The sequence below is a fragment of the Larus michahellis genome, chromosome 14 (genome assembly GCF_964199755.1).
Source record: "Larus michahellis chromosome 14, bLarMic1.1, whole genome shotgun sequence".
Taxonomy (NCBI): domain Eukaryota; kingdom Metazoa; phylum Chordata; class Aves; order Charadriiformes; family Laridae; genus Larus; species Larus michahellis.
The window spans coordinates 11,722,777-11,737,831 of NC_133909.1; the positions used below are offsets into that span (position 1 = coordinate 11,722,777).

The window sequence follows — 15,055 nt, forward strand, 5'->3', positions numbered from 1 at the left end:
GCACGCGGGGAAGGAGCCAGCAGCCCCCCTGGCAGGAGCCTGATCCTGCGGGCAGGGATGGCAGCCCCCAGCGAGGATGGCACCCCGCTGCCAGGAATGGGGGTCCCCCTTCCCTCTTAACTGTGTAGTAAGCAAGGAAGCCAGGGACTGGGGGCTGCAGTCACTCCCTGCACACACCTGGAGGGGTTTAAGCCGCAGGTGGATTAAATCCGCTGGTTTAATGCAGAAGAGTTAAATGAGCCTGCGGTGGCTGGGTGGTGGTGTTGCTGCTCTGAGGTGCTGGTGGGGCTAGGGATGCTCAGGGTGAGAAGGTGCTGGAGCGGCTGGGAAGGAGCTGGAAGGAGGTAGCCCTTTCCATGAGGGATGAGCTATGAGTGGTGCTTGATGGGGACAGGTAAGAGGGGTTTTGGGCTCTGCTGCTTTTCTGCTGCTTTTGTGAGCTGCTGCCCGCGGGCTCGCTGAGCTCTGGGCTGTGAGAGGAGCTGCTGTGGGTACACTTGTGTCTGCGCTTAAATGTGGAGACTGCAAAGGTGGAGGTGCTGGGGGGAGCACGGACAGATGTGATATACGCTCCTGAAGAGCGAGCGGGTGTCTGTCCAAGTCCTTTGCTTTTAGGTCTGGAGAGCCCAGCAAAAAAGCCCCTTCCCTGAGCATCAAATACTGAGGTGTGCAGGGGGCTGGGGATCAGAAATGTGTTTATTGCAAATGCTCTGGCTGAGGGAGCTTGGGGGGAGATCCTGGCACCCCCAGCCTGGCCCTGGCTGGCGCGTGGGGTTCAGCAGCGAGCGCCTTTAAAAATCTCAGCTCCTGGAAGCGTGTGATTAAGTGAGAGTCTTGGATCTGCCCCCAGCAAACCCGGCTGGTCCCCAGCTGCTGTTCTTGAGAAACGCTCAGGAAGGTGGCCTTTAAATGTTAAGAAATCATGTTAAAATGAGCCAGAGCCTTAGTTTAAATTTTTAATCTCCTGATTTAAAAATCAGCCTTGAGGTCTGGGCTGCTGTCGGGGGGCTGGCGCTGCTGAGTGGGTGTTTCTGCGCTGGTGGTCTCGGGCTGTGGGGGCCGGTGCCGAGCTTGCCGTGGTGAAGCCGTGGTCGCACCTTTGCCCCGCCAGCATGCAGCAGAGCCAGCTTTCCCGGGGGCTCCTCTCCGGCCTTTCCAGCTGGCAGAAAAAGCAAAGCTCAGCTTTGCAGGGTGATGGAGGACAGTTGATGTGTCCGAGAGCTGTGGGGCTCCCGGACCCGTGGCTGCGGCTTTGGGTTGTTTTGCATTTAAAAATGCTTCTGCTGCCCTGGGTGACCTCGAAGATGCTCTGGAGGAGGATTTGCCAGTGCGAGCCCCCATCTGGGGAAGGGCCGTGGGTCTGGAGAAGCTTCAGGAATGATGTTTCCCCCCACTGTGGGGTTCACAGGCCCTCTTGCCTGAAGCCGCATGTGGGGATCCATCTGGGGTCCCCAGCCTCCAGCATTTTTCATGGGGGAGAGCCCCCCTGCCAGCGTGAGCTGCTCTGCCCGCGCTGCCCTGAGCTCCTCAGCAGAGCCGGCCACGCTGCGGGAAGGCTGATAAAAGCTTTGTGCTGGAGCAAAGGCTCCTGTTCCCGCCGGTTTCCCTGGCGGGGGATGGCTGCCGGGATTAATGCCGCCTCTCCTCCCGCAGCTCCCGCTCGCCGGCGTGGGGGAAGGTGTGCAGCCCGTCTCGGGGTGCTCAATTAGAGGTGGTTTGGAGCAGCAGAAAGAGCTTTAATGCCAGCACTGACTCTGCACCGCGGTGGGTTTGGGAGTTCCCAGCCCAGCGGTGCTGCGTGTGCGAAACCCTCATGTTTTGGGGGGGAGCGAGGGGTGGTTGGGCTCAGTGGGGATGGGGCTGAGTCCCCCCCCCCGGCTCCCAAGTCCCCATGTCCCACCCCGGGGAGGTGGGAGCAGCAGGCAGTGCTGCTCCTGCCCTGTCAGCAGTGCTGGGGAAGCCGCGTGTTGCTCCTGGGGAGAAGCTCGTGACGCTGATGATGTGGTCAGCAGCACGATGGGCCCCGGTGAGAGGGTCTGGGGACGGTCAGGGCTGCCCGGGACCCCCCCCCCTTCTGTCCTGTGGCTCATTGAGTACATGGACCCATCTGATGGTGGTGGAGGAGCAGAGTCATGGCAGTTGCGGGCATGGCTCCCTGTGAAGTTTCTGGCCCTTCTTGTCTTGTTCCCAAACCCCCACACTCCCAGGGAAGAGCCGGATCCTGCTCAGGGAACCCTGGACTCCTGTAGCCATGGCTGGGGGGATGCCCTTGCTCTTCTCTCTGCCAGCTTGGAGCCCCCCCAGCCCTGCAGCCTCCAGCACCGAGCTGGGGGGGGGGGGTGTGGATCAGTCTGGCTTTGGGCTTGAAGGAAGATCTTAATTGGGCTGAGATGCTCCAAGCGGCTGATGCTGGGAGAGAGCTCTGGGTCGGGAAGAGGAGCTGCGCTGGCAGGAAGGAGAGGGCTCGCTCCTGTTGCTGTTCCTTCTCTCTGTATTTTTCTTGAAGACATCAAATATTTAAGATGTTTCTGTTCTGAGCTGGTTTGGAGGCCCCTTGCCCAGCATCCGAGGGCAGCGTGGGGCCCTGTTTGATGCCCTTCACGGTGAGGCAGCTTCAGTCCTGCCGAAAATGGAGCATCTGCCGGTGTGGCCCTGCCCGGGGGCTGGGAAGCATCCCCGTGGTCCGGGCTGTGCGATGGCTGCGTCTCGCCCCACGCCGCGGTTCTGGGGAGAAGGGAACCATCCTAAGCCCAAGTTTAAAAAGAGGAGTTAACAGATCGCAGAGACTGCTTGTGGGCCACAGCACTACCTTGAATTAACTCTTCCAGGAGAGCAGATGCTGCTGGAGAAATTAAAATGCCCCTTCCAATCTTAATTACAAAAAAAAGTATTGGGGAGCCTTGCTGCAGCCCGTCAATTATCCTCACTGTTAGAAACGTGCACCTTATTGCTAGTCTGGATAGGTCTGGCTTCAGCTCCTACCCGTGGGAGCTTGTTATACCTCTGTCTGCGAGGCTGCACAGCCTCCATTATCCAATTTCTCTTCCCCACGCCGGTGCCGGCAGCCTGTGGTTACATCTGCCTCCTCTCCCCTTTGATAGTGGAAAATGACTGAGCTCCTGGAGTCTCTCGCTCGTGGGCAGCGCTTCCAACCTCGCCTCTCCTTGCGCTTCCCAGAGCAGGGAGCTCGGAGGGGGCACAGTGCTCCCCATGGGATGCTGCTGTGGTGCTCGGGGAACAGCGATGCTGCTGAGATCGAGCCAGTGCCTCATCCAAGGAAGACGAGGGACGCTGAGGATGGCTGAAGGAAGCTCTTGGCTGTTGTCCTTTGGATAGCATTGTCTCTCGGTCCCCGAAGTGCCTGACTTCCCAGCAAAGACTTTTACATTTCAAATAAAGCCTTGATCTTTTTTTGGAACTCGCCTTGGTTTCAGACAAGAGTTTTTAATTCAAGCCCAGCGACGTATTTTGGGTTTGACTTTGATGCGCCCTCTTCAAGCAAGAGGCAAAATAACAGCTTTCAAATCTACAAATAGGCCTGAGGCGGGTTCTGCTGCCCGCGGGGCCGGTGCGGCAGCTGTGCAAGGAGAACCCCTCATTAGCCGAGGTCTCCAGCAGCGGCCGGTGGACGTGCTGCTGCCATTGGGGGCTGGAGCCCCCCACACCGGGGATCGGGGGTTGCTAGAGAGGAGCCCAAACCCTGACGTGCCCTTGGAGACCTGTGCATCTCCACCCCTTCCAGAAGAGTCTCGGTGAGGCAATGTGACGTGGCTCCCATCCGGTCCGTGCGTGTGCCTCGTCGTGATTCCCTGTGTAACTACAAGTGACACTGCCCCATGTTGTGGCTCAGAAGTTGAGGTTCTCAGTGTACCATGTGATGTTGCTGGAGGATGGGGCCAAAACTCATGGGGGATGGAGAGATGGGGCTGCCCTGTGTGGGGCAGGGGGGACCCAGCAGCACATGGGGGCTGCAGCCTGCCACCCAGGCATTGCCTGGCATGTCCTCAGGGTCACTGGGCAGGTGGCAATGTGGGTGCCGCCAGAGCCTGCTGTCCTCTCCGATCCCCGGGATCTGCCAACATTGTACAGGGCAGCTCTTGGCTTTTCCACCCGCTCCTGGCAACAGCTGTGGCTGTTGCGTGCTGGAACTTGCTCCTGCTTGGATGGATTTGGGCAGGGAAGAGCTGGTATGGAGCGGGCAGGGAGGTGCTGCCAGGGCTGGGAGGGAGGACGTGCTCTGGTGGGAGCGTTGCTGCAAGATCAGAGCTCAGCCAGTCTGCCTGGGTGACTGTGGGGAACCAGGTACCTGTGCAAGTGGGTAATAAATGGCTCACACCTCGGCAAGATTAATTGTAATAACCATAAATCAGTGCAGGCACCAGGGGCAGGTGCTGAATTTATGGCCCTGGAGACAGGAATTCCTGTTCTTTAAGGAACAAAGCCCTGATCCCGCAGGGGCTTGGGAGTGTGCGGAGTGTTACGGTGGCTCGCTGCCACCACTCCTCGCTGCAGCACCGGTGTCGGTGCCTGGGGAGCAGGGTCCAAGCCCAGCACCGGGGGGCTGAGCTCAGCCCTGGCAGGGCAGCTTTCCTCCCTCTGCTTGTTCCAGCCCGTGCTGGGAAACACCTCCTCGAGGGGCGAGCCAGGATTGCAGCCTCCCACAGCACATCGATCCCCGTCATCTCAGTTGAGAATGCCAGCCACGGAGCTGATTAATGCTGGGGTGGGCAAGTGCTGGGTTATTGTTCAGTCTCTCTTCAAGAGGTCGATGGGAAATTTGGCAGTAGCTCTCCAAATACGCAACGTGCAACACAGGCATTGTCCCCCCGAGGGCTGTGCGTGATTTACACGTGAGTGCGTATAATGTAGTGGAAATGCACACCGGTGCCCGGGCACTAGCGCACGCAGTGGTATCGATGCCCGTGGGAGAGTGCTCCCTCCGTCCCTGCCCTGATTTGACCCGGCAGTGCTGGGCCTGGCTTCAGGCTAATCTGCTCATGCTTTCATTTCACCCTGATCTGTCTAGGTCCCTTGGCTCAGAGGTACTGTGTGCGCTCAGGAGGCTGATCCAGCATTCAGGGTGGGTATTTCCTTCTGTGCAGATGGTGTAGGTCCTTGAGTGCTAATGCTTGGTAGCAGCCCTGACTGAGATGCTCTCCCCCACCAAATGCAAGGCACTGTACTGGCATCAAGCGCAGACATTTTTGAAGGATGTGCATTCAAGGCCTGATCCTGTTGGGAGATCTGGGCTTGAGGAGTTGCAGGATCAGGCCTGAAGAAGTGGTATGTTATCTGGGAGGTGCTGCTAGCTCATCTTTGGAGTTAGAGCTCTTATTTTTCGAGAACCCTAAAATGTTTGCTTTCGTAATCCAATGGAATCGGTTCTGCTTTTGAGTTACCTCGGGGACACACTGTGTCCCCTTCCCAGGGACTGTGTGATGATGCTTTGAGTGCCGTCGGAGGGGCTGGGGGTAGCGCGGGGTGGGGGGCGTTTGGAGAGGCGAAGGCGGCAGAGGGGAGCTGCTGCTGCTTCCACAGCTGGGGGCACTGGAGGAGGGGGATCCGCCCGCTCTGCACGAACCGGGGGCGGCCGGGAGGACGCGCCTGCCGCTCCCGCTCCCCCCGCGGCTCCGTGCGCGCCCGGCCGCGGCCGCTGGGTAGCGCTCGGAGCCGCGCCGTCTCCCCGCCTCCCCGGCTCGGGCTGCCCCCGGCTCCGCCGAGCCCCGGCGCCGCGGCTCATTCCGCCGCCGAGCCGCGCAGGAGGAGCAGGCAGCCGGCCGGAGCGCCGAAAGGGGACGGCGCGGCGCCGCCAGCCCGCCCGCCGCGCACCGCCGGCGGCTCCGAGCCGGACCCCGCGCCGCCGAGAGCCGCCGCCGCACTTTCCCCCGTTCCCCGCGGGTTCCGGGGCGCAACGAGGGGAGAGGCCCCCGCCCCGTCGCCCGGAGCCGCCGAGGCGGGGATGTCCCCAGGCAGGAGCTGAGCGCTGGGGAGGGGCCCCCGCCGCCCCCCGCCCCCGGACCCCAAACTTTTTAGCGGCTGCGGTGCGCTCGGCTCCGGGAGCGGCGGGGGCCCGGCCCCCATGGTGCCCGGGCGGGCAGGAGGGGCCGGGGGCGAGCAGCCCTGCGCTTCCCATCCCCTTCCCTGACGCGGGGCGCAACGCTTGGGGAGGGGCTCGGCTGCCGGCCCCACTCCGGATTTGGGGATCCCGGCTCCACACGTCCGCGGGGAAGTCGCACGTGGTGGGGAGCTGCTCTGCGGACCCCCCCCCGCCCCCGCCAGCCACGCAAAGAGCCTTTCACCCCGGCATCTTCGCCCTCCCCCGCGCAGCGCTGCTGCGGGGGTCCCTGCGCCGGAGCCCGGAGGACGCCGCGGTGCCCGGCCAGCATCGGGGACCGGCGCCGCAACCGCCCGGATTATAAAGTCGGGGAAGTTGCCCCCCACCTCCGTCTCGGCGGAGCCATGGCCCGGCTCGGGAGCTGGGGGCTGCTGTGCTTCGTGGTGCTCGCCCTGCCCGGCCCCCCGCGAGCCGGCGCCCAAGGTAAGGGGATGCGGGGTTTGTGGGGGGGGGCACCCTCCAGCTCCGACTTGGATGCTGGCGATGGACCGCGGAGGGTTGGGGGGGTCCCGGCGCTGCTCCCCTCAGCCGAGCCCCCACCCTCCCGGGACGGGGAAGCTTTGTGCTAGCCGGGGGAAGGCGGGGGGGGGACGGCGCGGGGAGGGCGGGGACCGATGCGGCCCCGGAGCTCCTGCCGTTTGCGGGGGGCACAGCATCGGTGGTGTTCACGAAGCCCCCCTTGCCTCCCCGGAGCTGGGGCCCGCCGGTGCCGAGCGCGGCACGGTGCCTGAGAGGGCTCGGTCGGGGCGAGCAGCACGGCTCCGCTCTGCTCTGCCTTCCCCCTGCCCCATAACTGCCCCCAGGCTGGGGACTGGGGCGGGAGACGTTTGCCCTGAGCATGGGGTAGAGGCTGCCTTGGGCCACTCTCGGGAGGCTGAGCATCCCCTGGGGATGGCGATGGGTGAAGGCACCCATTTCACCCCCTCCCTAGGGACCCCCATTGCACCACGAGACCTGGGGTGCAAGTTTGGGGAGCTCCTGGGGAGCAGCTCTTGCCGTGGTGTTGGTCCCATTGACCTCCAGACGGCTGGTCAGACCGGACTGTGTCTGGGGGGGCTCTGCAGCCCTGAGCCCCCGTGGGTGCCCGGGGCTCCCTGTGCACCCAGCCAGCCCTTGGGGCGAGGCGGTACTGCTGGGGAGGGCGAGCCCCTCTCTGCCCCTCGCCTCCAGGGCTCCGGCATGGCACAGCCTGGTTTTTAGCAGCTCCACTACCCGAGAGGGGTGTAGAAATAGTGTGTGGCCCTTTGGGGTGCAGATGGGGTTCAGGGATGCCAGGGGCACCCTGGGGTCCCATCCCCTCCCCAGCAGCGAGGCTCCCCGTGGGGCTGCAGAGGAGGCTCCGGGCTGGCAGGGCTGCAGCACGGCCGCCTCCGTCCCCGCTGCTTGGACCGAGCGGATCCAGGCTGTGAAATGGGGGGGGGGGCACGGCAGGGTGTAGCGCTGGGGGTCCTCGCCCGCGACATTTCTTGCCCTTGTTTGCGGCAGCAAGCGGAGCCAGAAGTCCCTGTGCGCTCCTGTCCTCCCGCTCCCCCTGAGCCTCCCCCAGCACTGCTATAATTTCTCAGTAATTAAGTTCAGAACATAACATCTAAAGCGGCAGTATATTATCCGGGCAGGCCCTGTGTGGGGAGCTGTGAAGGTCTCTTTGATTGATTCACTCCCTTGCCGAGTTTCTCTTCTCCTGGCTGGCGGCTCCGGCTGGCGGGTTCCCTGTGGTCCGTTTGTTCCCCGCCTGCGGGACGGGCTCCTGGTGTGACCCAATCTCCTTCCATTTATCCATGGGGCTGCGGGGTCTCGCCGTGGGGTGGGAGGTGTGGGGCTGTCTGTGCTTCAGCCCTCCCGAGGGGCGGGAAGGGGCTTTGCTCCCTTCTCCTGGTGCCGAGCTTTGCAGCTTCGGCTCCCTGCGGCGCGTGTCACGTCCTCGCGGGCGGCGTGACATTGCTCAGTGCTCGGCCATGCCACGCGTGAGCGGTGGCTGCCCGTGACGGAGTGGCGGTGGAGCATTGCCAAAGCCTGGCACGTCCCCGTCTCCCCTGCCACGGATAGCACTGGGGACGCGCCGGCAGGGTCACCTCTCCGGCTGTGGTGCCTGGTGCGCCTGGGAGGCTGACGCTTGTCACCATGGCCCATTGGGGCAGACTGGGTGCTGGGGCAAGGGTGATGGAGAAGGAACAGGCGTGCGGGCAGGATCCCGGCTTCGGCCTCGGCTCAGCCCCGCTGCGGCGGGGCGGGCAGGGCATCCCGGAGCGGGCAGCCCTGCAGGGCTGGCAGCGGGAGCTGGGGCCGGCAGTGCTTTGTGCCGCTGCTATCGATTCAGGCGGCCAAGGAAAATGGGATCAATAGAGGAGGAGGAGGGGACGGCGCGGCGCGAGACCTCCTCGGCCGGGGCGCGGGGGCTCCCCGCGTGCAGGATGAGACACTTCGATACCTGCAGTTGGTAAAACAAAGGCCCCGCGCTGGCGGGGAGAGAGGGGATGGAAGTTTAATTACAGCTCATCTGTGCTGTGTAATTATTAATTACCCATGGCAAAAAATAACTTATTGATTAGGGGCCTCGCGCTAATTACCCGGAGCCGAACGTGGTGCTGGGTGGAAGGCTAATCAGTCAGCGCTGCCCAGGCGGGAGCTGTGTCGCAGTGCGACCTGTGCCGGGGCCGAGCGCCGGTGCCATGGCCGGGGGGGGCTGTGCCATGGCCAGGGGGGCACGGGCAGCCCTGCCCTAGCCGGCCCCCACCTGCAGCAAAGGTGCCTCCAGCAGATTAAGCAAAGACAATAAATGAGCCCCCCCGAGAGCTGAGGGTGGGTGGGTGTCTGGGGGGTCCCCCCCACTTTTTGTGGATGTTGTGACCCCCAGGGATGAGGTTTCCCCCCCACCCAGGGCTGGGGCACAGCCCAGGGCCCCCCACGCTGGCACAGCCCCTCTAATGGGATTGAGGGAGGCTGTGGCCAGTCCCAGGAGGGATTTGGGAGGCTTAAGGTTCCAGACGGGATTTGGGGCAGGGGCCTGAGACGGGCAGCTTCCACCAAAGAGGCTTATTAGAGGCTGGAGTTGGGGAGCGCACGGCACCTTCTGGCACCCGCGCATGGTGCCTGGGCACGTCCGCACGCGTGGAGCCCCCCGTGGGGCAGAGCGGGAGGGGGACGAGCCCCTGCTCCCTCCCGGGGACGCCATGCTGGTGACAGGCTTACGCCAGGACATCTGCAAAGGTGCTGCCGGGGAAGGGCTGGCCGAGCGGGGGTGTCTCCTGCCCTGGCTCCCCCTTCTCCGCTAGCGCGGCCGGCACATTAACTGGTGGCCTCATGCGAAGCTCCGGCTCAGGAAGGAAAGTGGCTTTTAGGGGAGAGGAAGGCAAGATTAAAATTTGATGCTTCTTTGGAAGCCATTAGTGACCAGGCACAGCGATGAAATTTTGATGACCTGATAACCGTAAGGGGGATGGGGATACGGTCACATCGCGGGCAACCCGCGTCGCCGTGCCCCATCGCTGCTCCCCAAAGGTTTGGGGTGCCCGTGGTCCGAGCCACAGCAGCACTGGACTATGCCACCATGCCCGTGCCGGCTCTCTGGGGGAGAATGGGCAGGACAAGGGCTGCCAGCGGGAAGGAGGGCGGTTGTGGGCTTGTACCCGCCGCCGCTGGTGGCAGGGTTGCGCACACATTGGTGGGCTGGGGTAGCTGGGGGCAGCTGAGTGGCTCCTGCCCCGCTGCCGGCCGGCGGCTGGGGTGGCAGCGCCGAGTGCTGCCCGTCCCTTAGCGATGGGGATTAGGCTGCGGTGGTGTTTCTGCTCAGTGGCAGCAAATGAAGGAGCTGGAGGAGCGGGAAGGAGGGAGGCAGGCGGATGCAGGTTGCTCGTGAACCTGGGAAAATGCTGATAATTAAACCTGGGAGGAGGGAGGCCGGTTTGGCGGGGTGCCGGCGGGGCGGCGTGATGAGGAGTGACCCTGCGTCTGCCTTCACAGGTCTTTATGAACCGTGTCCTTGTCCCCGGCGGTACCTGGAGCTGATCCCCGATGTGGCTGGTTCCTGCCTGGGGATGAGCTCCAGCCACAGCACACGTTACTGTGGGCCCTACGCAAACTCTTTGGGGGTGCGTTGGTGTTTTGCAGCAGCGCAGGCTGTTGCCGGGGGTGAATAAGGCCCTGCTCTGGCTGGGGGGAGCAAAACCCTTTGGGTGCTGGGTCCCAGCTGGGGTGGGTGGGCGGCGGGTCCCTTTGTCTCCGAGCCCTCGTTACCTCCCTGAGCTTGTTAGCAAGTTGCCTGTCACTGGGTGAAAAATGGTCAGTGCCAGGCCAGTAATAAATATGCTGCTGTCAGTGATGATGTGATCGTGCTAACGAAGGGCGACCTGAGCCCCCGTGGTTGTGCCGGGGCTGGTGGTGGGCTCCGGGGGGTGTGGAGGGGCTGGTGGCCTGTGCTGCACAGCTCCTGGTCTTCCAAAGCACCCGTGGGGATCCCTCATGGGGCTGGGATCAGGGTGGTGGGTGCTGGGGGCAAAGGGGTGTCCGGGAGCTCCGAGGGAAGGGAGGAGACATCACCCTCCTGTGCAGGGGAGCATCGCATGGAGCTGCCGGAGAGGACACAGGGCTGGGGTCACTCAGAGTGGGTGGAGATGCGGTGGTGATGCCAGGGAGCTCCCCCATCCCTGCGGCTGCAGCTCTGTTTTGGGCTTCCTATCTCTCTGCACCCAGAGCCATCCACAGAGGTGGGTGCGGATGCGGGGTGCATTCCTGCTGCCCTCCGCCCTGCCAGCAGGCGGGAATGTGCTGGCAGCGGCTCCCGGCCTTGCTGGCCCGGCGTGGCATCCCTCACGCCCTGGGCACGCCGGCAATGCCACCAGCGTGGGCACAGCCCTGGGCGTCCGCGGGGATGGGGACCGGCTGTCAGGGTGCATCCTCCTGCTCCCAGCGATGCTTTGGGGGGGTGCATCCCCCCCGGCTCTGAGCGGTGCTCCAGGGGGTGCCTCCCCCTGGCTCCCATCGATGCTCTGGGGGTGCGTCCCCCACCTCGCTCCCAGCGATGCTTCACCTTCTTCCCTTTCTCCCCTGCCTGACGCCGACCCCCTGCCTGCGCCCGGGGAAGGCAGGGGCCCCCTTGGCGGCCCCCTCCCCTTGCCCCCAGCCCCGCAGGGTGCAGGAATGCCTGCGCCTGGAAAGCCGTGCCGGGCTCGGGTTGCCTGGGAACTGGGAAACCTGATCCCTGGGAACGGGGCCGAGGGCAGGGGACATTCCCGGGCTGCAGCTGGTCCCCGGCCCCCTTTGTCTCCCTGCTCTGATGGGGCGGCTGCGCCCCTGCCCTCGGCCCCCCCAGGAATGGAGACTTGGGGCGTGGGGGGCTCTCGGCTGCGTGCAGGGCCATCCCTGGGGATGCTGTGACAGGCAGCTGCTGGCTGCTCCGCGTTGTCACCTCCCCGCGTGGATCAGTGTCACCTCCCGGCCAGCAGCCGCAGTGGGCTGGGGAAGGCCCTGGGCACTGGGACCAGCTGCCACCGCGTGCCAGCAGCTGGGCATCCCGGCCTGCAGCGGGGATGGCACGGTGACAATTCCAGGAATGCCTGCGGCCCCCAGTGCCGAAGTCACCCTCCCTGCCAGCAGTCATCGTCCCCATCGTCCACCTCCGGACCAGCTGTCCTGAGCATGCCAGCAGCCCTCCCTCTGCGTTGGGGGAGGGGGGGGAAACTGAGGCACCAGGGAGACGTGGCGGTGGGAAGGGGACCGGGATGCGGTGCCGGCTGGTGTCCCGCTGCCCTGTGTCCCCAGGCACTCGCGAGTGGCTCCGTCGTCTCTCATCAATCACTGCCTGCCCACGCGGAGGTGCCGAGGCCCCCAGCGTAGGGAAACCTTGATGAGTTTGACCATTAGCAGAAAGAAACGGCTGAGCTAATTTTAGCTGTGATAGCTAATTGCTTTTTGCACTGCTGGGTGAGACAACAACGTGCGAGTCCTCAGCTGTAACCTTGAGTCCTCCTGGCTCCGTGCCGCAGCCATGCCTGGGTCCTGCCGGGGCAAGGAGTGGGACGGGGAGTCACTGGTGGGAGCGCTGGTCCCTGGAGGGGTTTCGGCAGGACGTTGGGGTCCATGTGTGAAGCCGGCAGGGGCTGGGGTACCTGGCAGGGTCCTGCTGCCCCGGGCTTGCAAGGACGGGTGTCCCTTGAGCCTCCTGGGGAGCTGGGACTCGCATGGCATAGGGGGAGACTCTGGCTGTCCCCTGTGGCTGGTGCGTCACCCCGGCCCATGGGAGACGCAGGCTGTGGGGTGGAGCTCTGCGGCGCTCAGCAGCGTGGCTGTGTCCGTGGATCACAACGAGCTGATGGAGGGAAACACTATTTTTAGAGCCCCTTCATTGATCAGGGCGCGTGTGCCCGCTCCTGGGTGTGTGAATCGCCCAAGCCGGAGGGCATTTTCCTGGAGTGAGAGCGGGGCTGGGGACCTCTTTGCCACCCTGTCCCGTATCTGCAGCGCTGGGGAGCATTTGCCAGGATGGTTGGAGGAGCCTGTCCCCCTCCATCCCCATCCTGCAGGACCTGCCCCTCCAGTACATCCCAGTTCGCTGGCTGTGAGCTGCGGTTGAGTGAGGAAACCGGGATGAATCTAGGGCAGGGGCTGGGCATTAACTGGGGTTTCACGGGGTCATTTATGTTCCTTATCCATCGCCCTCCCACTGGGAGCCTGTGTCTCCCCGGCAGGGAGCCATCGAGCGCCGGGCTGTGCAGGTGGCTGTCCCCAGGGCTCAGCCCGTGGGTCTCGGCATGGGGGGATGCGCAGTGCTTCCACTCCTCCTCCTCTTCCTCTTCCTCCTCCTTGCCTGAGCCAGGCCCACGGGGTCAGGCTGGGAGCATGGGGGAAGGCGGAGGGGAGCGGGTCCTGCATGGGTCTGGCATCCCTGTCTCCCGGCGGTCCATGGAGGTCCGGGTGGGAGCTGGGTGCAGACGTGCTGCCACATCCCGGCCCAGCGCGGCTGGGATGGATGGGTGGATGGAGGGATGCTGGCTGGCTGGAGGGGGCTGGGGCGCAGCGGACACAATAGCTCCGGTTTCAGCGACCCGCCTCCTGAATGCCTGCAAAACAGCTGATAGCCATGAAGGGGGATGAAATGGGATTAGCTGCTGTTTCCAAAGGGAGCGCGTCCTGCCCAGCCGGACAATGCGCCCGCTGTGCCCCCGCTTCACGCCTGGGCGCGTCGGCTCCAGCTCCCCGGGGTTGGGGTGCTGCCTCCTGCCCTGCCTAGCCCTGGGGTCCGCCGAGCCCCGCGTGCTCCAGCACTGGCTCCGGGGCTGGGGGGGAACTGGGAGATGCTGGGGCACGGTGGGGGCTTCTGCCTGCCCCGAGGGGTCGTGGCTAGGATTCTCACCCCGAGGGGGACCCCGCGCAGCCCGTGCTGGGTTGGGGGGAGCTTGGGGCTGTCCCACCCCCGCAAGCCTTGATGTTGGGTGCCCAGCTTGATGCCACGCGGCTGAAATGGAGAAACCAACCTTATGGTGCCAAGGGGGTTGGCAGGGCGGGTGCCTGCCGTCCCTACGCCCCCCACCCCCCCACCCCCGGGCCAGCCTGCGGTGGGTGCCAGCGATGGGTTGCGAGGGGGGCCGGCGGCGTGTCTCGGGGTGTGAGCCGCGCGCGGCCCCAGCTGCGGCGCTGCCGGGGCGCGTGTGCGGCGCCGCGCTCGCTGGAGTGAATTGATGTTTATTTTGATAATGAGTTCTCAATGCATTCGCAAACTAATAAAATCAACTCATTAGGGTGGTATGTTTAATTCAGAGCTCTGCCGTTGGGAGAGCCCTCCCGGCCGGCTGAGCACCAGCAAGTGCTGAGCACCCGGCCTCTGTCTGCACGCGTGAGGTGCAAGGGGAGGAAGGTGATGGGTGCCTTCATCTCCCTGTTTTTTCCATTTTCCTCGCTTGCATGGTGGAAAGAAGGGCTGGGAGGGCGGCGGGGGGAGCCGAGCTGTGCAGTGGAGGGTGGAAACAAGGCGCACGCAGTGAGTGGGGGCGATGAGCTGCCGGAGCCCTTCACCTGGGGCGGTGACGGAGTCTCGCTCGCTTGGCTTCTCCCCATAAGCTTCACGTCAGGCTGGGCAACGGCGCTGGCTTCGCTGCTGGAATCGCTGGCCCCGCGTTGGCTGGAAAAGCCCCTCTGGGCCGTCAGAGCCACAAGTGTGTAAATAAGCGCAATGACCAGAGTTCGCTTCCCTGCCCTGGAAATGCAGGGCTGTGGTGGATGGCTGGGGAGGGGGGGGGGGGGATTACCAGGCTGCGAGTTATTCCCGTCCCCCATCTGCGAACAGGGGCGTCTGGGAAGGAAAAGCTTTGGAAAAGGTTTTTTTTTCCAAGGAAAACTCGTGTTCGCTGTCATGCTGCAGCTATTTATGTTTCAAGTGAGCAATGCAATGACTAATTAATACTTTGGAAAAAAAAAAAAAAAAGGATGCCTGGGCGACACCCCAGTAAATGGGCAAGCGCCTGCTGGCTCGGGGCCGTGCTGCGGGGAGGGGGACCGCGGCCACCAGCGCCTTCGTCCTGCTCGGCACGGCGGGGTGGGGAGCTGGCGAAGGGTTTTCCATCCCGCGGGGCTGGCGACTTTAATTGCGTCAGCGCCATGGGAAAGGCTGAGTGGGGTTTTTCTTGTGGTTTCTGCCTTCTGTTTTTCTTTCCCCGCTGTATTATTTTTTTAATTTTTTTTTTTTTTTTCGGTTGGGAAATGCCGCCCTGTTGAGATTCTCGCGGCGAGCCTGGAAAGCGGCTGTCCGTCCATCTGTCTGTCTGCCTGCGAGGGCGGTTGCAGGGTGAGGGGTGTTCGGAGCATCCTGAGTGGGTGGGGGATGCGGGGGGGCGGCAGGAGCTTGGGGATGGCGAGGGGGGGACGATGCCCCTTGCAGAAGTGACATCCCAGGTGCTGTCGGGACTCTAGTGGTAGCTTTGCTTTCCCACCCTGGGAGCCGCCGCAGCC

At 63.8% G+C, this 15,055-nt stretch overlaps 1 protein-coding gene across 2 annotated transcripts in view; it reads left to right on the plus strand.

The window, feature by feature from the left end:
• Positions 1 to 285: 285 nt before the first annotated feature.
• The window catches only part of SDK2 (sidekick cell adhesion molecule 2), a 56,575-nt gene continuing 41,805 nt past the window's right edge, over positions 286 to 15,055 (plus strand). The window contains exon 1 of one of the 2 annotated variants that reach the window (XM_074607800.1): positions 286 to 394. In XM_074607800.1, the coding sequence (XP_074463901.1) occupies positions 364 to 394 (31 nt within the window). In that variant the 5' untranslated portion in view covers positions 286 to 363. Of the gene's footprint in view, positions 395 to 5,677; positions 6,539 to 15,055 lie in introns of those variants that run through there. The other variant, XM_074607799.1, reaches the window with a different exon arrangement.